Below are 24,137 nucleotides of genomic sequence, written 5' to 3'. Positions count from 1 at the left end.
TAAAACTAGCTTTAATTAAACATATCGTTGGCATTGTCGTCTTGGCCATATTAACATCAATCGCATGAGGAAGCTCCAGACCACAGGGATTCTAGAATCCACGGGTCAAGAGACTTATGATTTATGTGAATGTTGTCTAAGTGGCAAGATGACTAAGGCCCCTTTTACCGGAACTAGTGAAAGGGCCAAAGACCTGTTAGGACTCATACATACTGATGTATGTGGTCCATTCAGGAGTATGTCAAGGAACGGGGAAAGATACTTCATTACATTTACTGATGATTATAGTAGATATGGATATGTTTATCTTATGAAGTTTAAACATGAAACCTTTGAAAAGTTCAAAGAATTCCAAAATGAAGTACAAAATCAACTAGGGAAAACGATTAAGGCACTTCGATCCGATTGAGGTGGTGAATACATTAATCAAGAGTTTGATGAACATCTCAAGAAGTGTGGGATTATATCCCAACTAACTCCACCCGGAACACCACAACTTAATGGTGTGTCTGAGAGGAGAAATCGAACCTTATTAGATATGATTCGATCAATGATGTGTCGTACAAACTTACCACACTCCTTTTGAAGTTATGCTCTTGAAACTGCTACACGTCTTGTAAATATGCTCCTACTAAAAAGGTAGAAAAGACACCATATGAGATGTGGCATGGTAAACGACCTAAAGTCTCTTACCTTCGCATATGGGGATGTAACGCTTATGTTACCAGTGAGTCTTCGAACAAACTTGATCCTCGCGGTGAAAAAGTTGTTTTCATTGGATATGCATATCCGATTGGTTATTATTTCTATAATCCTGCTGAAAATAGAGTTTTCACTAAGCGTCGAGGAACATTCCTAGAGGATGAGCTTATGGCACGAGGAATTGGAGATAATCTTGTGGATCTTGAGGAAATTTAAGAACCATAAATTGATCAACCAATAGTCGAATCTGCCTCTCAACAAAATGTTGTTGGACCTGAACCTGATAGGATTCAGGAATCTGATGTAACACTAGGCGTCCGTAGAAGTACGAGGGATCGTCATGAACCTAATCAGTATTCACCTGATAGGTACGTCTTGATAATTGATCAAGAAGAGCCCTCAACCTACAAAGCTGCGATTTCAGGTAACGAATCTGAAAAATGGCTCGAAGCCATGGGCGTCGAGATGCAATCCATGTATGACAACCAAGTCTGGGATTTGGTTGAACTTCCTCCCGAATGTCGGACTGTAGGAAGTAAATGGGTTTTCAAGTTGAAAACAGACATGGATGGAAATGTGCAAACCTATAAGGCTCGGTTGGTTGCTAAAGGATTTACTCAGACTCAAGGAGTTGATTATGAGGAAACCTTCTCGCCAGTAGCCATGCTTAAGTCTATTAGGATTCTACTTGCCATAGCCGCGTATTATGACTATGAGATATGGCAAATGGATGTTAAAACCGCGTTCCTAAATGGACATCTTACAGAAGATGTCTATATGGAGCAGCCTGAAGGTTTTGTAGATCCTAAGAATCCTAAGAAAGTTTGCAAGTTGAATAAATCCATTTATGGATTGAAACAAGCATCTCGAAGCTGGAATCTTCGTTTTGATCAGAAAATCAAACAATTTGGTTTTATCAAAAATGAAGATGAGCCGTGTGTTTACAAGAAGGCAAGTGGGAGTTCTATTACTTTTCTAATCCTATATGTAGATGACATACTTCTCATTGGAAACAATATCCCGATGCTGCAGGACGTTAAATCCTGGCTTGGTAAATGTTTCTCAATGAAGGATCTTGGAGAAGCTGCTTATATTCTAGGAATAAAGATTTATAGAGATAGATCTAAGCGGCTACTTGGACTTAGTCAAAGTACATATATTGATAAGGTCATTCGACGTTTTTCAATGCAAGATTCCAAGAAGGGTCTCTTGCCAATGGCAAGTGGAACCGTACTGAATAGTCATCAATGTCCCAAATTGGACAAAGATAAAGAGGATATGAAAAAGGTTCCATATGCCTCTGCTATCGGTTCCATCATGTATGCCATGTTATGTACTAGACTGGACGTATCGTTTGCTCTGAGCTTGACTAGTAGATATCAACAGAATCCTGGTAAAAGTCACTGGATTGCTGTGAAGAATATCCTAAAGTACTTAAAAAGAACTAAGGATATATTTTTGATATTTGGCGGTTTGGAAGAAGAGATGAGAGTAAAGTGTTACACTGACGCAAGCTTCCAAACGGATCGTGATGATTCACGATCTCAGACAGGCTATGTTTTTACTTTAAATAGTGGTGCGATAACTTGGAAGAGTTCTAAGCAAAGTGTGGTGGCCCAGTCGACCACTGAATCAGAATATATAGCGGCTTCAGAAGCTGCTAAGGAGGCTGTTTGGATGAAAAAGTTCATTACTGATCTCGGAGTTATACCAAGCATACAGAAGCCTATCGAGATATTTTGCGACAATATAGGTGCAATTGCTCAGGCAAAGGAACCAAGGTCGCATCACAGCACGAAGCATATTCTCAGAAAATTCCACTACATACGGGAAGTTTTGGAAAGAGGAGACATCGTAGTCGAGAAAATTGATACTGATCAGAAACTAGCGGACCCGTTTACTAAGCCTATACCTCAAGTGAAACACGAGAAGCATGCAGATAGTATAGGTCTTAGATATGCTAGACAATGGATCTGATTTTGTAATTTAGTAATTTGGTGCATTTTGAACTATAAACAGTATTTTATGTTTATTTGAATTTAATGGTTGAATGTATTTTAAACTATTATATATGTGTTCAAATATTAGTACGTTAAGTATCTATGAATATTTTATTCTAAAAATGTCCGTAGTCTATCAGATTCGTGAGAACCAATCTGGTAAAAGACTATTGTGAATTAGATGGTTGATCCATAAAATGGATACTCAAAGTGTTGAGAACCATATTCACTAATATGATTAGTTGAATCATATTGCGCGTAACTCGTTTCAAAATGATCTTCATGAATCTTAGTCATAAGACATTTTGAATAGGTACGATCATTGTATCCTTAGACCTGCGGTACATACTAGAACTAACTTAAATGAATGGTTGCTCTTTGATTATATCTAACGCTGTACGTAACTGGCAGTAATCAGGATAGTTTTGGGAATGATCTGAAGTTTAGTGGCAGTTGTTTGTAGCCAAAGGGATCCGTGCTTCTATACTTAGAAGAGGAACACTCTGGCGCCTTTCATTGATTTGAACTGGTGTTAAACGCGTGGCCACGCTCGAACTAGTAGTAGTTGGATAAACCACTTCAATCAGGAACGGAATTAGAAATGGTTGAATAATATATGAGAATGAATTGGATCCATGTCTCATTTTCAACAAGTGTTCAATACAGAGGGATAAATGAGTCGATAACCAGGGCTATAGTATTTGCATAACCAAAGATTTGATTAGTGTAAAGAATTAGTTGACATAAATATGTCATACCTTGCCGGGGGCAATATGATGCAGCTAGGCACCCACTATTGTCTACATTGAAACTTAATCGGCCAATCGACCAAGTGGGAGATTGTTGGATATTATGTTCAATTGTCGATTAAAATTCAATGTTGCCGTCAGGGTACGACCCAAAGAGTTACACTTTGGGCAACGGACATGTAACGGTGTTTTAATCGTTAATCACCGGATCACGAAATAATAAGCGTAATAACATAAATGGGTAATTATTTAGAATAATTACGTAGAGCTGGATAAATATTATAATTAATTTGTTAATTATAATAAATAGAGATAATTGTTTTAATTATGAGATAATTATAAAGAGTTGTAATTAAATTACATATCTTAATCCTTATATATCTTTAAACTCCATAAGATCTTGATTATTATTATCTATCAAATAGTTGGTAGCTATTAAAAAGGGGATATGGAAGTTTATCTAATAGGAATAAGTAATTAATCTCTAAGTGGGAACTATCAATTTATATAAATGCTCCGACGTTTTTTGTTCGTGTGGGTAAAAAGAAACCAAAGCAAAAAAAAATTGAGAGGCAGACTTGTTCCCTATTGACACCAAAAGGAGGAGGTGGTGAAAGTTTTTGTTAACTTCCTTCTCAACTGTGAGGTAAGTGTACAATCAAAGTTTTTGTTTTTTTTTGATTACGCAAAAAGGTAAGTAAAGTTTTAGACTTTATTTTCTTTAGATTAATGTTTCGTTTGAAATTGTTTCAAACGGAAAAATATGTTTTCGTGGTCAACGATCATCTAGCGAGATCGTTCGTTGAACCAAGGTGTGTTTCTTGGATGTCACGATTCTTTAATTTTAATATAACCTATTTTAATTGTAACGAGATCACTGGTGGAATCGGTTTAGAACCGAACCTCGTGTACATGTTTTCCGCTGCGTTCAGTTTGTTTGACAAATTGATAAAAATTATTTTCTAAAAGTTACACGAAATTTCCAACAGTACAGGGTTGAGTTGTTTAACAAGTAAGGTTTTTCATCTTTGTTGATTTTTTAACAATTTGTTTGTGATAGTGTTTACGTCATAAGGAGGGTCTGTTGGGACTTGATTATTTGAATTGTTATATAATATATATACCATTTTTATGTTTCATATCATTCAGAAGATGATGATGTTGTTAATTGTTACTTCCCATATCTTTTAACTAGGAAAATATTGGGTTGTGAAGGTTATACTCGAAAACTTAGGCATTAAGAGCTTAACTTAAAGAAGAGCTTTATTTCTTCGAAATGTTCAAGTTGGTGTGCGTAAATTACAATGTTTGCTATCTTAGATTATCTGATTAGGTAGGCTAGAGAAATTAATTACAACTAAACAAGCTTTAACTTCTAAACTTGGTTTAAACCATTGTATGCTAAGAATAACAAGTTTCTTGTTTTTTTTGTAAAGCACATGGATGATGCTTAGAGTTCTAATTAAATTTGATATCAAGTATCAAGTAAACACATATTAGTGACATGCAATGTCACCAAGTTTGTTTTGGCTTATTTCTTTTGGAAAGCTTATAATGGTTAAGTGCCAAGAACCCTCACAAAAAAAACCCCCAAAAAACCTAACCGGGGTGGGGGTTTAGGTTTTTAGGTGGTGAATGTTTAAGGGTTTTTTTTTTTTTTTTTTTTTTTTTTTTTTTTTTGTGTAGTGGGTTTTTTTAAGAGCATTTGTACTCTTCTTACAATTAGGATTAGGAGCCTTTATATTTGATCCTAATCCCTTATCTTTATGTATGTTTTTGTTCGACACTTGTCTGCACTTTTGATGGCTAACCCAAACATGTTTTGCAAAATGTGTCAAGAAAAGGTATCGTTTCTGGATAATGTCGGCTATATTGTTGTCTTTTTTATCATGTTAGTCTAATTTGCTTACTTGTTTTAGGTACAAAGAATCCGAGTTAAACATGGGTGAAAACAGTTGCATTGATCATTGTGTTTCAAAATATTGGCAGGTATATTTCCTGATATTTCCTTTTTACTTCGCTTTATGCCACCAAAATTGTTGAGCCGGCCCTGACCTGAAACATAGAGAAGTAATAAAGTGATAAAGTCTCATGTACTGATTTTACTAAGGTCAATTTACCACCAAAAGATAACTGTCTCGACTTCCAAGTGTTTAGTGTCTTCCTAACCTGAAGAGGTATGGTCCCCATTTCATGCACACATGACAGGGACCACACCACTTTCTTCATCCTACATGGCGCCACATCAGCAAACAAACCCGAAAGCTTCTAGAAGCTTCTGGAAGACGTCATGGTGGCACCAAAGATGCTCCTCCAGACAAAAAGGACAACACGTGTCACCACTAATCGGGGGTCATGTAGACCTGCAACACAACCTGGGAGCAGACCGACAGCTGCGGTACAACTTCTCTAGCGTGGACAAATGATGGCGCGCCACGTGGACCACTATCATGACCACAGTAGAGGAGACAGTACATATTCTCACGCCGGAGCCCGGTTAAGAGGGAAACCCCCATATTCCCCTCTTAACGAGCTAACAGTTTGCTGTTTTGCAGATCCTCAGTCTTAGGCAAGTAGAGAAGGAGATTGAACCCACATAAGAGACGACCCAGCTAGTTAACCTCCGGTGTTAACCAATGTTTCATCATTCGCGCCCACCACATTTTTTGCAAACCATTTTCATCTCCTTTTTCTTCAAAAAGCTCTCTAAATGACTGAACCAAACCCTTCCCCTCACGTGGACGGAGAAATCTCTTCCTTTGAACTGATTATGGATACCGCTCACGTCCAAAGGTTTCAAGGGAACGGGACCATCCGAGAAGGGCAAGTAAACAACGAGTTACCCGATATCTTTGGGAGCACCTCCTGAGTTATCAATCAAACCACAAACGGAGCCACTTTCTAACCTTCACCCGGGATAGTTAACTAAACACCTCTAGAAGTTCCAACACCAAACCATGGGGCTGGTCCTTCAGCACCATCGGGCCAAACACAGTTGAACTTTTTGGCACTTTTAGGGCTACCTGAAGGAAAAAATCTGGCTTCCTTGTATCCGAGCAAACGACGTCTCTGAACCTTGTCTACGCGCAACTCAGCGCACAGCAAGCTTTGCTCCAATCGCAAGCTAATCAGTCCGCTTTTGTTACTCCACCACAAAAGCCTCCAAACACCCATATCCCTCAACAAACACATGTGCGGAACCAACACCCTGAGAAAGCACCTAACATCAGAAGGCAAAGTGCACGATACGCGCGACAATTATGGTGAAACGGAAAGCAACTATGTGCAATACACTCACCAGCAGAAAAAGCCAGTACACAGTCGTTTAGGCCCGCGCAACATAAACGATAAATGGGATAGCTACAATGAAAAAGATGACACGACATACAAGAGAGAAAACACAGTATTTAGCAGATTACCACCAGACCACGAGGCGTATAAACCCCACAAGCGCGCGGGGTACAATCCAAATGCAGAACATGATTATTCGTTAAGCTACCGCCCAGAAGGCATAGCTGAAAAGTCAAAGGTCATCAGAGAGATCGCAACAGCCGATATAAACAAGACAAAACTGTGGTTGGACGTTACCTCCAAGTCTTCAAAGACGCAGGGTTAACAGATGGTTGGTGTAGGATCGATTTGACGATCAAGTGAGTCAATTAAAGTCAATACACCACTGTTTGAGTGGCAGAAACAAACAAACAGTGTTGAATCAGAGAGAATGGAGTAGAAAAACAGAGAATATCACTTTAACACACGTTTCTCATTAATATTTCACTTGAAAATCCGGCAGCAGTTCGGTATACAACTTGTGATTCCGTGCCAAATGAGAAATATACTACACTATATATAAGCTTCATATTCCGCTTGAAATGACACATGACATTTCGAGCGGAATCACAACCTTCTGATTTCACTTGAAATGACAAAGTGTCATTTCAAGCGGAATCACATGAAATAACATGAAATTACACTTAATTACACTTTAGACCCCTGTAAACCCTATACAGACATGACCTAGACTCAAACGTAGGCTTTAGACATCGTGTACTAACAAACTCCCCCTTGGATACAGCCGGAGTCTTCAGTCTTGGTCTTTAGGTCTTCAGATCTTCACAGCGATTTGAACTTTTCTTCTCTTGGCTTAGGCTTTTTCCTTAGCACATTTTTCAGCTTCTCGTTTTCTTTCTTTGCTCTCATTTCTTCTTCAGTTGCATCCTCATCCACTTCCCTTTGTTCTCTTCCAGTTTCTTTATTTCTTTTTCAGCTTTCAACTTTTCTTTTTCTTCAAGTGACCACCATTTTGACGACCATTTGTTCTCAGAATTAATTCCCTTCTGGAAGCAAACAAATACAACTTTTTGAAATTGCATAGCTTGTTCTCTATCTTCAGCTTGGAAGCGGATCTTGTTGAGAAATAAACATTCAATATCTTTTGCCAAACAATTAACCAACCACATAGGGTCATAAACAAAGATCTCTCTGATTTCATTCCTAGCTCTGTAGGTTATCATAGCCTCAGTCGATATACAGCTGTACACCCAACCCATAAAACCTTTGTAGAACTCCTGTTCCATCTTTGGCACTGGTATATTCTTCATCACTTTCGGCTTTTTCACATTCAAGATCGTCTCTTCATTACCAGTTTCAGGATTAACTCTTCTTACTTTCTTTGGGTAATGAGGCTTCTAGTGCTTGAAGTTTTTCAGAGCTTCAAACTTTATTAAACCCCACATAGCAGCATCATTCTTTCTCACTGGATACCCCAAGGTTCTCACCTTTGACAACTCCTCTACATCCCACCAAGGTAGGGACATAATATCATACAAACGTTCAAAGTACTGAACACCGCATTCTCTTCTAATAGCATATGCATTAACTTGAGGTAGAAATCCCCAGCTAATGATATCTCCCAGCGAAACATCTCTATCTCTTTGATAAAACTTCAAAGGACGTTTAAACTTTCTTTCATTACTTTTCTTGAACCACTTCTTGTGTTCTTCTTTCTGAAGATCTTTTGTAGTACCATCGAAGTTTTTATCTTTTAGAATCTCAGCAACTTTCCTCCTGAGTTAATCCCTGTTTTCTTCACTAAAGAACTCCATCAGAGTTGGAAATTCAGAAGTGTCTTCAGAAACGCCCTCTTCATCAGAACAATCTTCAACCTCAACCCTATCATATACATCTGCATCTTCAACATACTTATATTCATACTCAGGTTGATGATTGATATCGAAAGCATTCAGCTCTTCCTCAAAATCAAACTTGAATTCATCTTCATTTACATTAAACATCTTCAGAACTTCATCCAATGTATAAGTATGCTTGATTTCTCCCTCTTCTACATCAGGCTCAATACGGAGAATCAGCTTTTCAACTTTATCCACATTCTAATCATTCACATTCTCCCCCTCTCCATCAGCATTCTCTAAGACTTCATTTGCATCATCATTCATATAGTCATCAACATTTTTTTCATTTGATGCTTCAGTAACAGTAACTCCAGTACCACCCTGATTGTCATCATCATCATTATCATCGTCATCACTGTGACTGCTTGCAGAGAATACTTTTTCTTCCTCATCATCCTCTTCGTCATCTCCTCTTCATCATCATCCCCTTCATCGTCATCATCAGCAATATCTTCAAGTGATACATCTTCTTCAAAGATAGCTGACACAGAAGATATAGGAACAGGATTCTGAATAGGAGACTCAGGATCAGTAGCTAAAACTATTGATCTTTCAGCATTCACATAACTTTCAACACTTTTTCCTTTGTCTTTCATTTGAGCATCAATCTCTGCTTGACGCTTTGCTCTAACTTCTTCAACCTCTATCTCCTCAAACCTCTGCTCTATAGACTTCCCGAGCATGTTTTCAAGAACTTTGTTCATCATATACAGCTCATGTTCTTTCATCGCTTTGGCAGCTTCAAGTTCTTTGTTTTTCAACTCAAAGTACTTGTTTTGTTCATCTCTGCGTGCCTTTTCTTCTTCCAACTCTGCCACTTTAACTTTCAAGATATCAATTTCACTCTGATCTGCTTCTATCTTTTTCAGCAACGATTTGTTATCAGACTCAGCTTTCTTAACATGCATCTCGAGAATCTTCTCACGATCTGCCAATCTTTTGTTTTCAGCCACAACATCATCAACTTTCTTTTCTACATTCTTGACTTGTACATTACTTGCAAAATCAAAATCTCCAATCTCATCAAGACCCATACCCATGTTCAAAGGAATGTTTGGAAAATTTTTGTACCCTGAAGATCCAGGTGTGGTTTGAACATGTGGTTGTGAAGGTGGTGGTGTTTGGAATATTTGTTGTGAAGTAAGTAAAGTTTGTTCTTGTGGTGGTGTAACAGTATGAATATGTGGTGGTGAATGAGGTGGTGAGAGATGTAATGGTGATGGTTGTCTTGGTGGTGTAGGTTGTTTTGGGGGTGATTGATGAAGTGGTGAATGTATTGGTGATTGATGTGGTGTAGGTTCAGGTGGTGGTGATGTTGGTTTACTGGTTTCTTGGGTAGATTTCTTTTTCAGCACGATCTTCAATGGCTTTTTCATCTTTGGAGTAACAACTCTCTTTCTTGCACCAACTTTCTTTCTACCACCTGATGATGGCGGTGTTTGAACATCTTCAACATTTTCTTGAGAAGGAATGTACACATCATCATCATCATCTTTATCACTCCTTTTCCTCTTTTTCTGTTTCACTTTCTCAGCAGCAGACATAACTTTCTTATAACGCTCAGTCTCGTCAATCTCATCTTCAGAAGAACTTGATGAGCTTGTAGTACTTTTGTTTACGTCATCACCTCCTTCTTCACCTGCTGCCTTATCTTTCTGAGCATTAAACACATTAAGCTTTTTCAGCAAACTTTGAGAATTAGGAGATAAACGAACATTAACTCCCACATTCACTACAACTTCTGCTTCTGCTTCATTTACAGCTTCACCTTCTACTTCAGGTTCTGGTTCTTCTTCATCAAGTTCATCAATAAGCATAGTTTTAGCAACTTTCTTTTGACGCTTCTTGGGTATCACACCCCCAAAATCCACCATGCGGAGTATCACCGCTTGGAGGCGTGACATGACCAGGATCGAGCCACCAATCATATTGAACAACATAATTAAGTAAATAAAACCAAACACAATACGATTGGTGACCAAAAGGAAGTAAACCGATTTTAGGTTAACAGCGGAAGCATAAAACATGAGTTCAAAACATAAGTCCATAGTTCTTAAGTTAAAAGTCCAAAACGTAGGTTTAATAAGTTCATAAAGTTTATTTATTAAATACGGGACATATCAGTTCGCATCCCATAACGACCACCTCCATATGCAAGCTCCATAGCATCTAATGACCTGCAAAGCATGTAATAACGAGTCAACAACAAAGTTGAGTGAGTTCACGGTTGGTTGTCCATTTTAGAGTTGTTTCCAAAAACATAGTTTAATCTCATTCGGCTATCCAGCCGTGGGAGTTACCCCATAGTTCGAAAACGTTTATTAGTTAACCATCCCATGTCCACCTTCCCTGGCTATCCAGCCCGGCGCTTTGGCCGTGGGGAGCTACCCCAGTATTTTAAACTACCAGACTCGTTTATCATATCGACTACTAACAAAAATCAGTTGTGCCCTAGCGTCGGTGTTCTATCACCACCGACGTGCCATAGTCCATTAGTACATGCCCGTCCGACTGGCACGGTGTGAGGTTTGTTAAACCTAATAGCGCTATTAACTAATGACCCGCTCGCCATAGCCTCGGCGATTAAGTCGATACAAAAAGGGAGGGACTTCGCTGATAGAGTTCTAGTCCAGTAAGTCTAATACGTCCCAACAGGACGAGGAATTTACATTCCTGAACACGTCTCAAGGACGAGGAATTCACATTCCTGAACGCGTCCCAAAGGACGAGGAATCCCTATTCCTGTACCCATTCCCATTCCCACCGGGAAAGTTACCATGCTTTGTAGAAAAGTGTGAACTCACCTCGGTTTGCTCGGTTAGATTCTCAAATATCGCTAACAGTCAAGGTCGGTCAATCACGTCCTAGTACGATTTACAGTTAGTCATTTAGTGTCTTACAAATTGAGCACAAAGTTCCTACACGTATCTATCACATAGCATGCATTACTTTAACTGTTTATGCCCGTATATATATTTCCCATTCATTCCCCACTCATAAGCATACCTACGATAGTGCACGTAACACATATAACATGTTAGATCATTCACAGATAGCATACTCGACATTTAGACACGCAAGTCACAGCTTATATCAATTCAGCATTAATATTCAAAACCAGGCTGTTTTCGGACATTTCAATAAAATAGCTAACTTATTCCAAAAATTCCCAGATTTTTACAGAACGTCATAAACATTCCATATTTTATTGTGTAAAATATATCGGGGTCCGGTTCACTACCAATACTTTATAAAAATCCATATTCCAGACTGAACTCAGATTTATGTATTTCTGACCACAGTCCACGGAACAATTTATTAAAAATTCATCGAGTGTCCGATTTACGAAATTCCAGTGGGGTAATTACAGATACATCAGTTGTCATCTACTGTATGAATTCCGTGAGCTGATTCATCATATTTTTCCAGTTATGACCAAAAACATAACACCTATTTTCAGCAGCAAAAATGCAGCTTGAGCTGCTGTTACAAAATGACCTTTTAAAAATAGTAAACAAAGTCCAAAAATTATGATTCCGGTGCCATTAGAACCGTATTTCCTAATATCACATTTTAGAGTCAAAATATCAGTTTTTCGTAGCGTTTATGACCTGTTTACAGCCAACTGAAGTTGGCTGTAAAACTTGGACAGATTCTGTTTTCACTTTCCAACTTACTAATTTGTGTTCGATTGATTCCGTTAACATGTTTAGTGATTATAACAACATCAAACCTCAATATTACCCAGCAAAACATTAGATAATCAACCAATAATCATAACCACTCAAGATCTACATGATTTACACACATATCTTCTCTTTATCCACACTTTAACACATTATGTTCAAGACTTGTTCATGAGCTTTAAGGTTTCTTAACTTTTTATCATTCTAACATCTATTAACCACTTAAATAACATAAAGAATGATCGGATCTAAGTTCTTACCACTAGCTCAATGCTAGGGAAGTTCGAGCATAGAAAAGTGGTGGTTAATAGCGAATAGAGAAGGTCCTTCAACTTCCAAGAACACCAAGCTTCGTTGTGCACCTTCTAACACATGAATGGAACTCAAAATTGGATGAAGGTGGTTGTGATAGGGTGAGATGGTGGCGGTTATGGGTGAGCCGAGAGGAGAGGGAGGAGAGTGAAAAAGATGGTGTGATCTTTGTGAAGTGATGGAATGATATGGATGATCTTGCAAGGATATAGCCCATACTTATAATCTTACATCCTAATATTTTGTTCACTCCATTAAGCAAACAATCAAATAAAATATCAAATAAAATTTATGAACAAGATATGAAACATGTGGGGGAAATATTTTGTTCACTCCATTAAGCAAACAATCAAATAAAATATCAAATAAAATCTATGAACAAGATATGAAGCATGTGGGGGAAATATTTTGTTCACTCCATTAAGCAAACAATCAAATAAAATATCAAATAAAATCTATGAACAAGATATGAAGCATGCGGGGGAAATGGTCCTTGTGACCGAATTCGGTTAGGGGGGGGGGGTTGGTTGCAAATTTTGTAACTAATTGGTAAAGGTTAGTTAGGTTGTCAAGTATATACTTACATATATTAGTATGTTGATATTTAGGGGGTGTTATGGCATACGGGGATCATGACTAGTCAAAAATAATAAAACAATGTATTTGACAATTATTTGGTGTCCCGGGTAATGTCCGGTTGTTCGGTTAAATACGGTTTCGTTAAAGTGTCTATTATATATATTTTTGTAACACTTTTAATTTTTAACACTCAGGAAGGCATACCGGACTATTTAGTAACTTTTCTGTATCCTACTAGTATGTTAACAAATACATGTAAGTATAACACAGATATCAGAAAGCAGTTAAGTAATTCCACACCGTCGTCAAGCACTTTAATCATCATTAATGAAACGTACGGAATACATGGGATTTTGAGGGTTGTCACATTCTCCCCCTGTTAAGTGAATTTCGTCCCGAAATTTAGCGCGTGGTTACCGAGGAAGCTAGCTAAGTTGCGTTGTTTTCCTGATTTTCCTGGGGTGTCACATCATTCCCCCGTCGATTTGGAATTTCGTCCCGAAATTCTGCAGTAGCTTCAGCCTCAGTAGTGGTTGCGTTTTTCTTAAACAGTAGGGGATACTTGAGTTTCATTTGGTCCTCTCGTTCCCAGGTATACTCTGGGCCACGACGAGCATTCCAACGAACTCGAACGAGAGGTATTCTGGTGTGCTTGAGAATCTTAACGTCTTGATCCGTAATCTATACTGGTTCCTCAACGAATCACAGCTTGTCGTCGATTGTGAGCTCTTTGCGAGGAACTATGAGGGTCTCATCTGACAAACACTTCTTCAGATTCGACACATGGAATACGTTGTGAACTCCACTGAGTTCTTCAGGTAGGTTCAGCCTGTAAGCGATTTTGCCAATTCTCTCAATGATCTCGAACGGTCCGACATAACGCGGGTTGAGCTTGCCCCGTTTGCCAAATCGGACTACACCTTTCCAAGGTGAGACCTTGAGTAGCACTCGATCCCCAACCTGGAACTCGAGTGGTTTCTTCGCTTATCGGCATAGCTTTTCTGACGGTCACGAGCTGCCGCCATTCGCTGTCGTATCTGAGCAATCTTTTCTGTTGTATCTACTACGAGTTCTGGACCAGTGATTTGACTGTCACCAACTTCTGCCCAACAAAGAGGTGATCGGCACTTCCGTCCATACAATGCCTCGAATGGAGCGGCCTGGATGCTGGTGTGGTAGCTGTTGTTATATGAAAACTCCACTAACGGGAGATGCTTTTCCTAGCCGTTACCAAAATCGATTACACATGCCCTAAGCATGTCTTCAAGAGTCTGGATGGTGCGTTCAGATTGCCCATCTTTCTGTGGATGATAAGCGGTGCTCATATCTAAACGTGAGCCAAAAGACTTATGCATAGCTTGCCACAGTTCAGAGGTAAAACGAGCGTCATGATCAGAAATGATGGAGGTTGGCACTCCGTGCCTTGATACCACTTCTTTTAAGTAGATGTCTGCTAGAGTAGAAAACTTATCCGTTTCTTTGATAGGCAGAAAATGTGCAGACTTGGTCAGTCGATCCACGATCACCCAAATGGTATCGTTTCCGCGTTGAGATCTGGGCAGACCAGTAACGAAATCCATGGAAATTTGCTCCCATTTCCATTTAGGTATCTCTGGTTGTTGGAGTGGGCCTGATGGTTTCTGGTATTCGACCTTGACTCTCGCACAAGTTAAACATTTACCAACGTAGGTTGCTATGCTGGCTTTCATACCAGGCCACCAGTATGTAGTCTTGAGATCATGGTACATCTTGTCCGAACCAGGATGTACTGAGTAACGAGACTTATGCGCTTCATCCATCACAAGCTCGCGCAAGTCTCCATACAGTGGAACCCAGATGCGTCCGTTAACATAGTAGGCGCCGTTTTCTTTTTGTTCTAGCCGTTGCCTCGATCCTCTTAGGGACTCAGCTCTGATGTTATCTGCCTTCAATGCTTCAACCTGAGCATCGCGAATCTGAGCGGGAAGGTTAGATTGGATGGTAAGCTGCAACGCACGTACACGCCTAGGTATAACATCCTTTCGGCTGAGGGCGTCGGCCACCACATTGGCTTTGCCTGGATGATATTTGATAGCACATTCATAATCGTTCAAGAGCTCGACCCATCGGCGTTGACGCATATTTAACTCCTTTTGCTTGAAGATATGCTCGAGACTCCTGTGATCGGTGTAAATGGTGCACTTGGTACCGTACAGGTAATGTCTCCATATCTTAAGCGCGAAAACAACTGCTCCTAGCTCCAGGTCATGAGTAGTGTAATTTCTTTCGTGAACCTTGAGTTGGCGTGATGCGTAGGCAATGACCTTGTCACGTTGCATCAACACGCAACCAAGTCCTTGGATGGAAGCATCGCAGTAAACCACAAAATCGTCTGTGCCTTCAGGCAATGAGAGGATAGGCGCGCTACAAAGTCTATCCTTCAAGTGCTGAAATGCGGACTCCTGTGCATCACCCCAACGATAGGTTACACCCTTCTGAGTCAGTGAAGTGAGAGGTTGCGCGATCTTGGAGAAATCTTTGATAAACCTTCTGTAATATCCTGCCAAACCTAAGAATTGGCGGATCTCTGTTGGTGTGCGGGGTGCAAGCCAATTCTTGATCGATTCAACCTTAGATGGATCCACATGAATTCCATCCTTATTTACCACATGGCCTAGAAAGTGGACTTCGCGAAGCCAGAAGTCACATTTCGAAAACTTGGCATACAACTGCTCTTTTCGAAGAAGTTCCAGCATAAGTCGTAGATGCTGCTCGTGTTCCTCCTGACTCTTAAAATAGATCAGGATATCGTCGATGAACACAATAACGAACTTATCCAGGTAAGGCTTGCACACTCAGTTCATGAGATCCATGAAGACCGCTGGTGCATTCGTCAGCCCGAATGGCATAACCAGAAACTCGTAATGGCCGTAACGAGTTCTGAATGCTGTTTTGGAGACGTCCTCATCTCGGACCCTTAGCTGATGGTATCCCGATCTCAAATCAATCTTGGAGTAATAGCTCGACCCTTGCAACTGGTCGAACAAGTCGTCAATACGTGGAAGAGGATAACGATTCTTCACAGTCACCTTGTTAAGCTCGCGATAGTCAATACACATTCCGAAAGTACCATCTTTCTTCTTTACGAACAAGACTGGAGCTCCCCAGGGCGAAGAGCTAGGACGTATAAAACCCTTTTCCAAGAGTTCTTGTAGTTGTGTGGACAGTTCTTCAAGTTCTGATGGAGCTAGACGATATGGTGCTCGAGCTACTGGCGCTGCTCCAAGAGCTAGCTCGATTTGAAACTCAACTTGACGATGAGGCGGAAGACCAGGTAATTCCTCAGGAAATACCTCGGGAAAATCGCGCACAATGGGGATGTCTTCAATTCTCTTCTCTTCCGTCGATGTGTCAATAACAAGTGCTAAAACGGCAGTGTGGCCCTTTCGCAAACACTTCTGGGTCTTAAGGAAAGAGATGATGCCTTCGACAGCACCACTCTTGTTGCCACGAATCATGAGAGGTTCTTTACCAGAACGGGGAATGCGGACGATTTTCTCCTTACAAACAATCTCCGCTTGATGATGAGATAACCAATCCATCCCAATAACAATGTCGAAACTACCCAGTGTGATAGGAATAAGATCGATAGAGAAAGTCTGACCAGCTAAGACGAGGTTACAACCTTTAACTACGTGTGTGGCTTCAAGACTTTTAGCGTTAGCTAGTTCTACCGTGTGTTTGGTGTTCAGAAGTGTTGGAGTGCGCTTAAGCATTTGGCTAGCTTTTACGGACACATAACTAGTATCGGCACCCGAATCGAACAAAAAAGTAACAAAGAAGTCGTCCAGAAGAAACTTACCCATCACAACGTTGGGATCGTTCATTGCTTCTCCCTGACCAATCACGAACACACGACCTTGGGCGCCATTTCCATTATTGTTACCTTCATTGTTGCCTCCGTTGTTGTTTCCATTGTGGTTCCCGTTTCTTTGGTTATTGTTCTGGTTTTGGTTCAGCTGGGGGCAGTTCCTCTTAAAGTGGCCTTCAGCGCCACATTGAAAGCATCCTTTGTTGTTACCCTGTTGTTGCCGCTGCTGGCGTTGATTGGGTGGGGCTTGCTGTTGCTGCCGGTTCTGATTCGCTGGATGCTGACTCCTGCAGTCCCTTGCCATGTGACCAGGCTTGTTGCATCGATGACAGTTGCCTTTACCATATGGCCCACTATGGTGCAAGTTAAAGCGATTACATTTAGGGTGATTTCCCTTGTATCCACCCTGACTTTGATTCCCAGAAGACTGCTGACTAGGGCTCCTGTACTCATCCGTCTTCCGCTGCTGAGATTGAGCTGAAGCGGAACCCTTGCCCAGATTTCCATCCCACTTGCGCTTATTGTCGTTGGGAGCATCAGGAGTAGTGGCGCTAATACGCTTTGGCAGCCTGTTCTGCTCAACTGCCTGATCAGTGAGGGGATGAGCCAACTTGACGACTTGCTGTATAGTGCCAAGGTTAGCTGAGGTTACGTGGCTTTGAATTTCTGGCACCAAGCCCTTAAGGTACAGCTCAATGCGTTTGTAGGGAGGGTCCACCATAGTGGGGCACAGGATGGCCAGCTCGTTCGACCTCTTTGTGTATGCCTCGATCTCAGACCCCGTCATTTTCAAATTGAAAAACTCCACCTCCAGCTTGTGGATGTCGTCACGACTGCAGTACTCTTCTCTAATCAGTTCTTTGAAACCGTTCCACGGGATGGCATTAGCAACCGCCAACCCAAGCAGTTGAACCTGTGCTTTCCACCAGGTTAACGCAGCACCCTCGAGTGTTCCAGTAGCATACTTCACCCTGCGATCTTCAGGGCATTCACACATCTCGAAAACAGACTCGAGCTTCTCAAACCAGTGAAGAAGGCCTACAGCTCCTTCTGTGCCGCTGAAGGTGCTAGGTCGGCAATCCATGAAGGTTTTGAATGTGCACACAGGAGGCTGAGCATGTTGACCTCCTGCAGGAACAGCTGCGAGTGCCTCAGCGACTCGTTCGTTGATCAAAGCCGTCAACTGGGCTTGAGTGAGGTTGATACGTCCTCCGCGTCCGCTCATGATCTTCATAATGAAGCAATGTAAGTGAGGAAGTGTCGCGAAAGTGCATAAGTGTGGGACGACAGTAGAGAGTAAGCACACAAGGTTCAAATAGCAATTATCACATTATCCAATGCACAGTGTGAACTATCTAACCGAAAGTATAACATATATCATACCACCTACGGTGTCGAGTCTTGCACGTGGAGCGATGCGTCATTGTGGATCGTTGAGCACTGTACAGGTTATAGTCTGGTTTTATCAAAAATCTTTTCCCTTTTTTTAAAACCAAGTTCACTATAACCAATGGCTCTGATACCAATCTGTCACACCCCAAAATCCACCATGCGGAGTATCACCGCTTGGAGGCATGACATGACCAGGATCGAGCCACCAATCATATTGAACAACATAATTAAGTAAATAAAACCAAACACAATACGATTGGTGACCAAAAGGAAGTAAACCGATTTTAGGTTAACAACGGAAGCATAAAACATGAGTTCAAAACATAAGTCCATAGTTCTTAAGTTAAAAGTCCAAAACGTAGGTTTAATAAGTTCATAAAGTTTATTTATTAAATACGGGACATATCAGTTCGCATCCCATAACGACCACCTCCATATGCAAGCTCCATAGCATCTAATGACCTGCAAAGCATGTAATAACGAGTCAACAACAAAGTTGAGTGAGTTCACAGTTGGTTGTCCATTTTAGAGTTGTTTCCAAAAACATAGTTTAATCTCATTCGGCTATCCAGCCGTGGGAGTTACCCCATAGTTCGAAAACGTTTATTAGTTAACCATCCCATCTCCACCTTCCCTGGCTATCCAGCCCGGCGCTTTGGCCGTGGGGAGCTACCCCAGTATTTTAAACTACCAGACTCGTTTATCATATCGACTACTAACAAAAATCAATTGTGCCCTAGCGTCGGTGTTCTATCACCACCGACGTGCCATAGTCCATTAGTACACGCCCGTCCGACTGGCACGGTGTGAGGTTTGTTAAACCTAATAGCGCTATTAACTAATGACCCGCTCGCCATAGCCTCGGCGATTAAGTCGATACAAAAAGGGAGGGACTTCGCTGATAGAGTTCTAGTCCAGTAAGTCTAATACGTCCCAACAGGACGAGGAATTTACATTCCTGAACACGTCTCAAGGACGAGGAATTCACATTCCTGAACGCGTCCCAAATGACGAGGAATCCCTATTCCTGTACCCATTCCCATTCCCACCGGGAAAGTTACCATGCTTTGTAGAAAAGTGTGAACTCACCTCGGTTTGCTCAGTTAGATTCTCAAATATCGCTAACAGTCAAGGTCGGTCAATCACGTCCTAGTACGATTTACAGTTAGTCATTTAGTGTCTTACAAATAGAGCACAAAGTTCCTACACGTATCTATCACATAGCATGCATTACTTTAACTGTTTATGCCCGTATATATATATATTTCCCATTCATTCCCCACTCATAAGCATACCTATGATAGTGCACGTAACACATATAACATGTTAGATCATTCACAGATAGCATACTCGACATTTAGACACGCAAGTCACAGCTTATATCAATTCAGCATTAATATTCAAAACCAGGCTGTTTTCGGACATTTCAATAAAATAGTTAACTTATTCCAAAAATTCCCAGATTTTTACAGAACGTCATAAACATTCCATATTTTATTGTGTAAAATATATCGGGGTCCGGTTCACTACCAATATTTTATAAAAATTCATATTCCGGACTGAACTCAGATTTATGTATTTCTGACCACAGTCCACGGAACAATTTATTAAAAATTCATCGAGTGTCCGATTTACGAAATTCCAGTGGGGTAATTACAGATACATCAGTTGTCATCTACTGTACGAATTCCATGAGCTGATTCATCATATTTTTCCAGTTATGACCAAAAACATAACACCTATTTTCAGCAGCAAAAATGCAGCTTGAGCTGCTGTTACAAAATGACCTTTTAAAAATAGTAAACGGAGTCCAAAAATTATGATTCCGGTGCCATTAGAACCGTATTTCCTAATATCACATTTTAGAGTCAAAATATCAGTTTTTCGTAGCGTTTATGACCTATTTACAGCCAACTGAAGTTGGCTGTAAAACTTGGACAGATTCTGTTTTCACTTTCCAACTTACTAATTTGTGTTTGATTCATTCCGTTAACATGTTTAGTGATTATAACAACATAAAACATCAATATTACCCAGCAAAACATCAGATAATCAACCAATAATCATAACCACTCAAGATCTACATGATTTACACACATATCTTCTATTTATCCACACTTTAACACATTATGTTCAAGACTTGTTCATGAGCTTTAAGGTTTCTTAACTTTTTATCATTCTAACATTTATTAACCACTTAAATAACATAAAGAATGATTGGATCTAAGTTCTTACCACTAGCTCAAGGCTAGGGAAGTTCGAGCGTAGAAAAGTGGTGGTTAATAGCGAATAGAGAAGGTCCTTCAACTTCCAAGAACACCAAGCTTCGTTGTGCACCTTCTAACACATGAATGGAACTCAAAATTGGATGAAGGTGGTTGTGATAGGGTGGAGATGGTGGCGGTTATGGGTGAGCCGAGAGGAGAGGGAGGAGAGTGAAAGAGATGGTGTGATCTTTGTAAAGTGATGGAATGATATGGATGATCTTGCAAGGATATAGCCCATACTTATAATCTTACATCCTAATATTTTGTTCACTCCATTAAGCAAACAATCAAATAAAATATCAAATAAAATCTATGAACAAGATATGAAGCATGTGGGGGAAATATTTTGTTCACTCCATTAAGCAAACAATCAAATAAAATATCAAATAAAATCTATGAACAAGATATGAAGCATGTGGGGGAAATATTTTGTTCACTCCATTAAGCAAACAATCAAATAAAATATCAAATAAAATCTATGAACAAGATATGAAGCATGCGGGGGAAATGGTCCTTGTGACCGAATTCGGTTAAGGGGGGGGGGTTGGTTGCAAATTTTGTAACTAATTGGTAAAGGTTAGTTAGGTTGTCAAGTATATACTTACAGATATTAGTATGTTGATATTTAGGGGGTGTTATTGCATACGGGGATCATGACTAGTCAAAAATAATAAAACAATGTATTTGACAATTATTTGGTGTCCCGGGTAATGTCCGGTTGTTCGGTTAAATACGGTTTCGTTAAAGTGTTTAATTATTCCGTAAAGTGTCTATTATATATATTTTTGTAACACTTTTAATTTTTAACACTCAGGAAGGCATACCGGACTATTTAGTAACTTTTCTGTATCCTACTAGTATGTTAACAAATACATGTAAGTATAACACAGATATCAGAAAGCAGTTAAGTAATTCCACACCGTCGTCAAGCACTTTAATCATCATTAATGAAATGTACGGAATACATGGGATTTTGAGGGTTGTCACATTGGGTTGTGAAGACGAACCCTCTTCTATTTGTGCTTTAGGAGTAGCTTTCCTGCCCCTCCTTTTCTGTTCTTTTACGAACCAATCATTTCGAGTTCCTTTGAATTCTTCAAGTGCCTTTAATTCATCAGGATAACCAGCTTCTTTCATCTCTTCTTCATTTCTCCAGTTATGATGATTAACAGGATCTGGATCAACATAATTCTTATCCTTGATGAAACCAAAAAATTCAGCTTTCTTCTTTGGCTCAGGGTGATTTGGATGATATCTGGCTAACTGTTTCAAAGAATCATTACTCATGTGGGATTGCACCAACAGGTCATTGTTTACATCTCTTTCAAGGTCAGGATATGCATGATCTATCATCATTTGAACAAATCTTGGATACACCCAAGTCTTACTCTTTGACGTAATGTTCTCAGCCATATAATGAAACACAATGTGTGAGAAGTTGTACTTCTTGTTCAATACAAGAGCTGTAACCATATTCATCTGATAGTCTCTCATAGCATCATAACCTCCCTTGCAATGACTAAGAGATTGCAATACTGAATGAATTAGAAACTTGTAAGGCTTTGTAAACTTTGACTTCAAGTAATTTGCACTGTTTATAGCACCATCATAACCCATCCGCAGCATATAGCCTTTGACTATCCTCTCAGGGAATTTTGTTGGAGAGTTTGCATCATCAGGAAAATCCAATACTTCACGTACAAGTGCCTCTGAAATAATAATCAATTTCTTTTCACCATTTTGCTTAACAACCGAATTGATCACTTTGTTGTGTTCATCATATGTTGCGTGCTTCCAAAAACGTTTGACATGAGATCTAAACACCAGATGTTGATTCGTCAACGCCTTTTGAATTGGCAATCCCCTCATAAACTCCAGAATACTCTTAAAATCAGACAACTTTGAAATCTTTTCTCATCAAAATCACAACAATTGTTGTGCAATGGATCAAAAAGCACATTTGAAGCATGAAAATCAACACAATACAAACAAATCAAACACTTTGAAAAATTTCAGCATCAAACATCATTCAAGCGAAATTACTTAAAATGCAACAACATTTCAAGCGGAAACACATGTACATTTTGAAGCGAAATCACTTAGTTTAGTTTGAAGCGAAATTACTTAGTTCAGTTTGAAGCAGAATAACATGCTTAAAACAGTTTGAAGCGAAATCAAATAATTTCAGAAAACATCAGTTTGAAGCGGAATCACATGATTCAACAGATATCAATTTCAAGCGGAATCTCATGATTCAAGCGGAATCATGATCAATCTTTCAAAATCTTTCTGATGATGAAATCATTCAATTGGGTTTGTTCATCAGTGAATTCCGAGCATACTGGTGTGATTTTTATCTATTTTAACTTTCAAAATCAACCTAGATCTAAATCTGAAAAATCTGTTCATCGTCAATCATGTACAAACTACAGATCTGGTTCAATCTCACCTCTATAGCTGATCTACAACACATTCCGACAACACTAACATGATTTATGTTCATTTTAAATCACAAACACACCCTAAATCTATGTTTTCAGTTCAGTTCATCGTCGACAATAAAAAATAAACAAGATCTGGGTCAAATCGACCATTAATCCTACCTTTCCCATGTTTGTAGTTGTGCCAACCAACTAAAAACACTAAATCTAGCAACAAATCGACAGTATAACGACTGTAAATCAAAGACTTTGAGGTTTCACTTGAAAATCGCCTTGGTCTGATCTTTGGAGCGGAATAAGAACAAAGTGTTGTTTAAGCGGAATCAACCGGCTATTTATAGGCCACCTGATTTCGCTTGAAATGAACATTGATGCAGTTTCAAGCGGAACCCCCTCTCAAGCAGAATCAGCCTTTCAAGCGGAATTACATTTTAAAACTTCAAATTTTTTTAATTTTTTCGATTTTTACCGACACACCCAGTTAACCAAGTCCAAGTTAATGACCTTGGTTAACCAGTTTATGAAGTTTGCTGACTTTCTGAAACTCATTTTAGTTCAAATTAATGAACTCTTGAACTTTTCAAAACTTTCAAACACATTCCAAACTTTCAGAATCTTCTGCTTACCCAACCCTCATGATTCAGACATGTTCTGCACAAGACTTTGATCATCTGATCCCCAACGTACGTTGTCGAAAATAAGATGAAAATAAAAATCTTTTTGGATTTTACAATATGATAAGCAGGAAACTGTACACATAATATTTTTGTGAGCGTGTTAGGGGATCATATCAGCTTCTGACAAGACACAAGTACCGTTAAGCTTAAATTTCATACCCAACATTAAACAATTCGCTTAGATTGTCGCTATACTGATCCACTTAAATTTTCACACAATTTTCAATCTGTTCGGGATACGGATTTAGTGTTTTAAGATCTTAACTTTTACATGTGTCCCACCTCAGTAT

The 24,137-nt window shown here is 39.6% G+C and overlaps 1 protein-coding gene across 1 annotated transcript; it reads right to left on the bottom strand.

Annotated features, from left to right (window-relative positions):
- Window positions 1-8,841: 8,841 nt before the first annotated feature.
- On the bottom strand, window positions 8,842-10,517 carry LOC110932640 (RNA-binding protein 33-like). The gene is made up of 2 exons (XM_022175961.1): window positions 9,108-10,517; window positions 8,842-8,964 (listed from the first exon to the last, which is right to left on the bottom strand). The coding sequence occupies exons 1-2, from the start codon at window positions 10,515-10,517 to the stop codon at window positions 8,842-8,844; spliced, it is 1,533 nt and encodes a 510-aa protein (XP_022031653.1).
- Between the last annotated feature and the right edge of the window lie 13,620 nt (window positions 10,518-24,137).

This window comes from Helianthus annuus, chromosome 15 (assembly GCF_002127325.2).
Source record: "Helianthus annuus cultivar XRQ/B chromosome 15, HanXRQr2.0-SUNRISE, whole genome shotgun sequence".
In the NCBI taxonomy this organism is placed as follows: domain Eukaryota; kingdom Viridiplantae; phylum Streptophyta; class Magnoliopsida; order Asterales; family Asteraceae; genus Helianthus; species Helianthus annuus.
This window is presented reverse-complemented; position numbering and strand designations above follow the sequence as displayed.

Coding starts and splice junctions, on each gene's coding strand:
- LOC110932640 (XM_022175961.1), bottom strand. CDS start 10,517: ATGGTGGATTTTGGGGGTGTGATACCCAAGAAGCGTCAAAAGAAAGTT. Junction 8,965..9,107: donor CAGCTATCTTTGAAGAAGAT/GTATCACTTGAA, acceptor GATGACAATCAG/GGTGGTACTGGAGTTACTGT.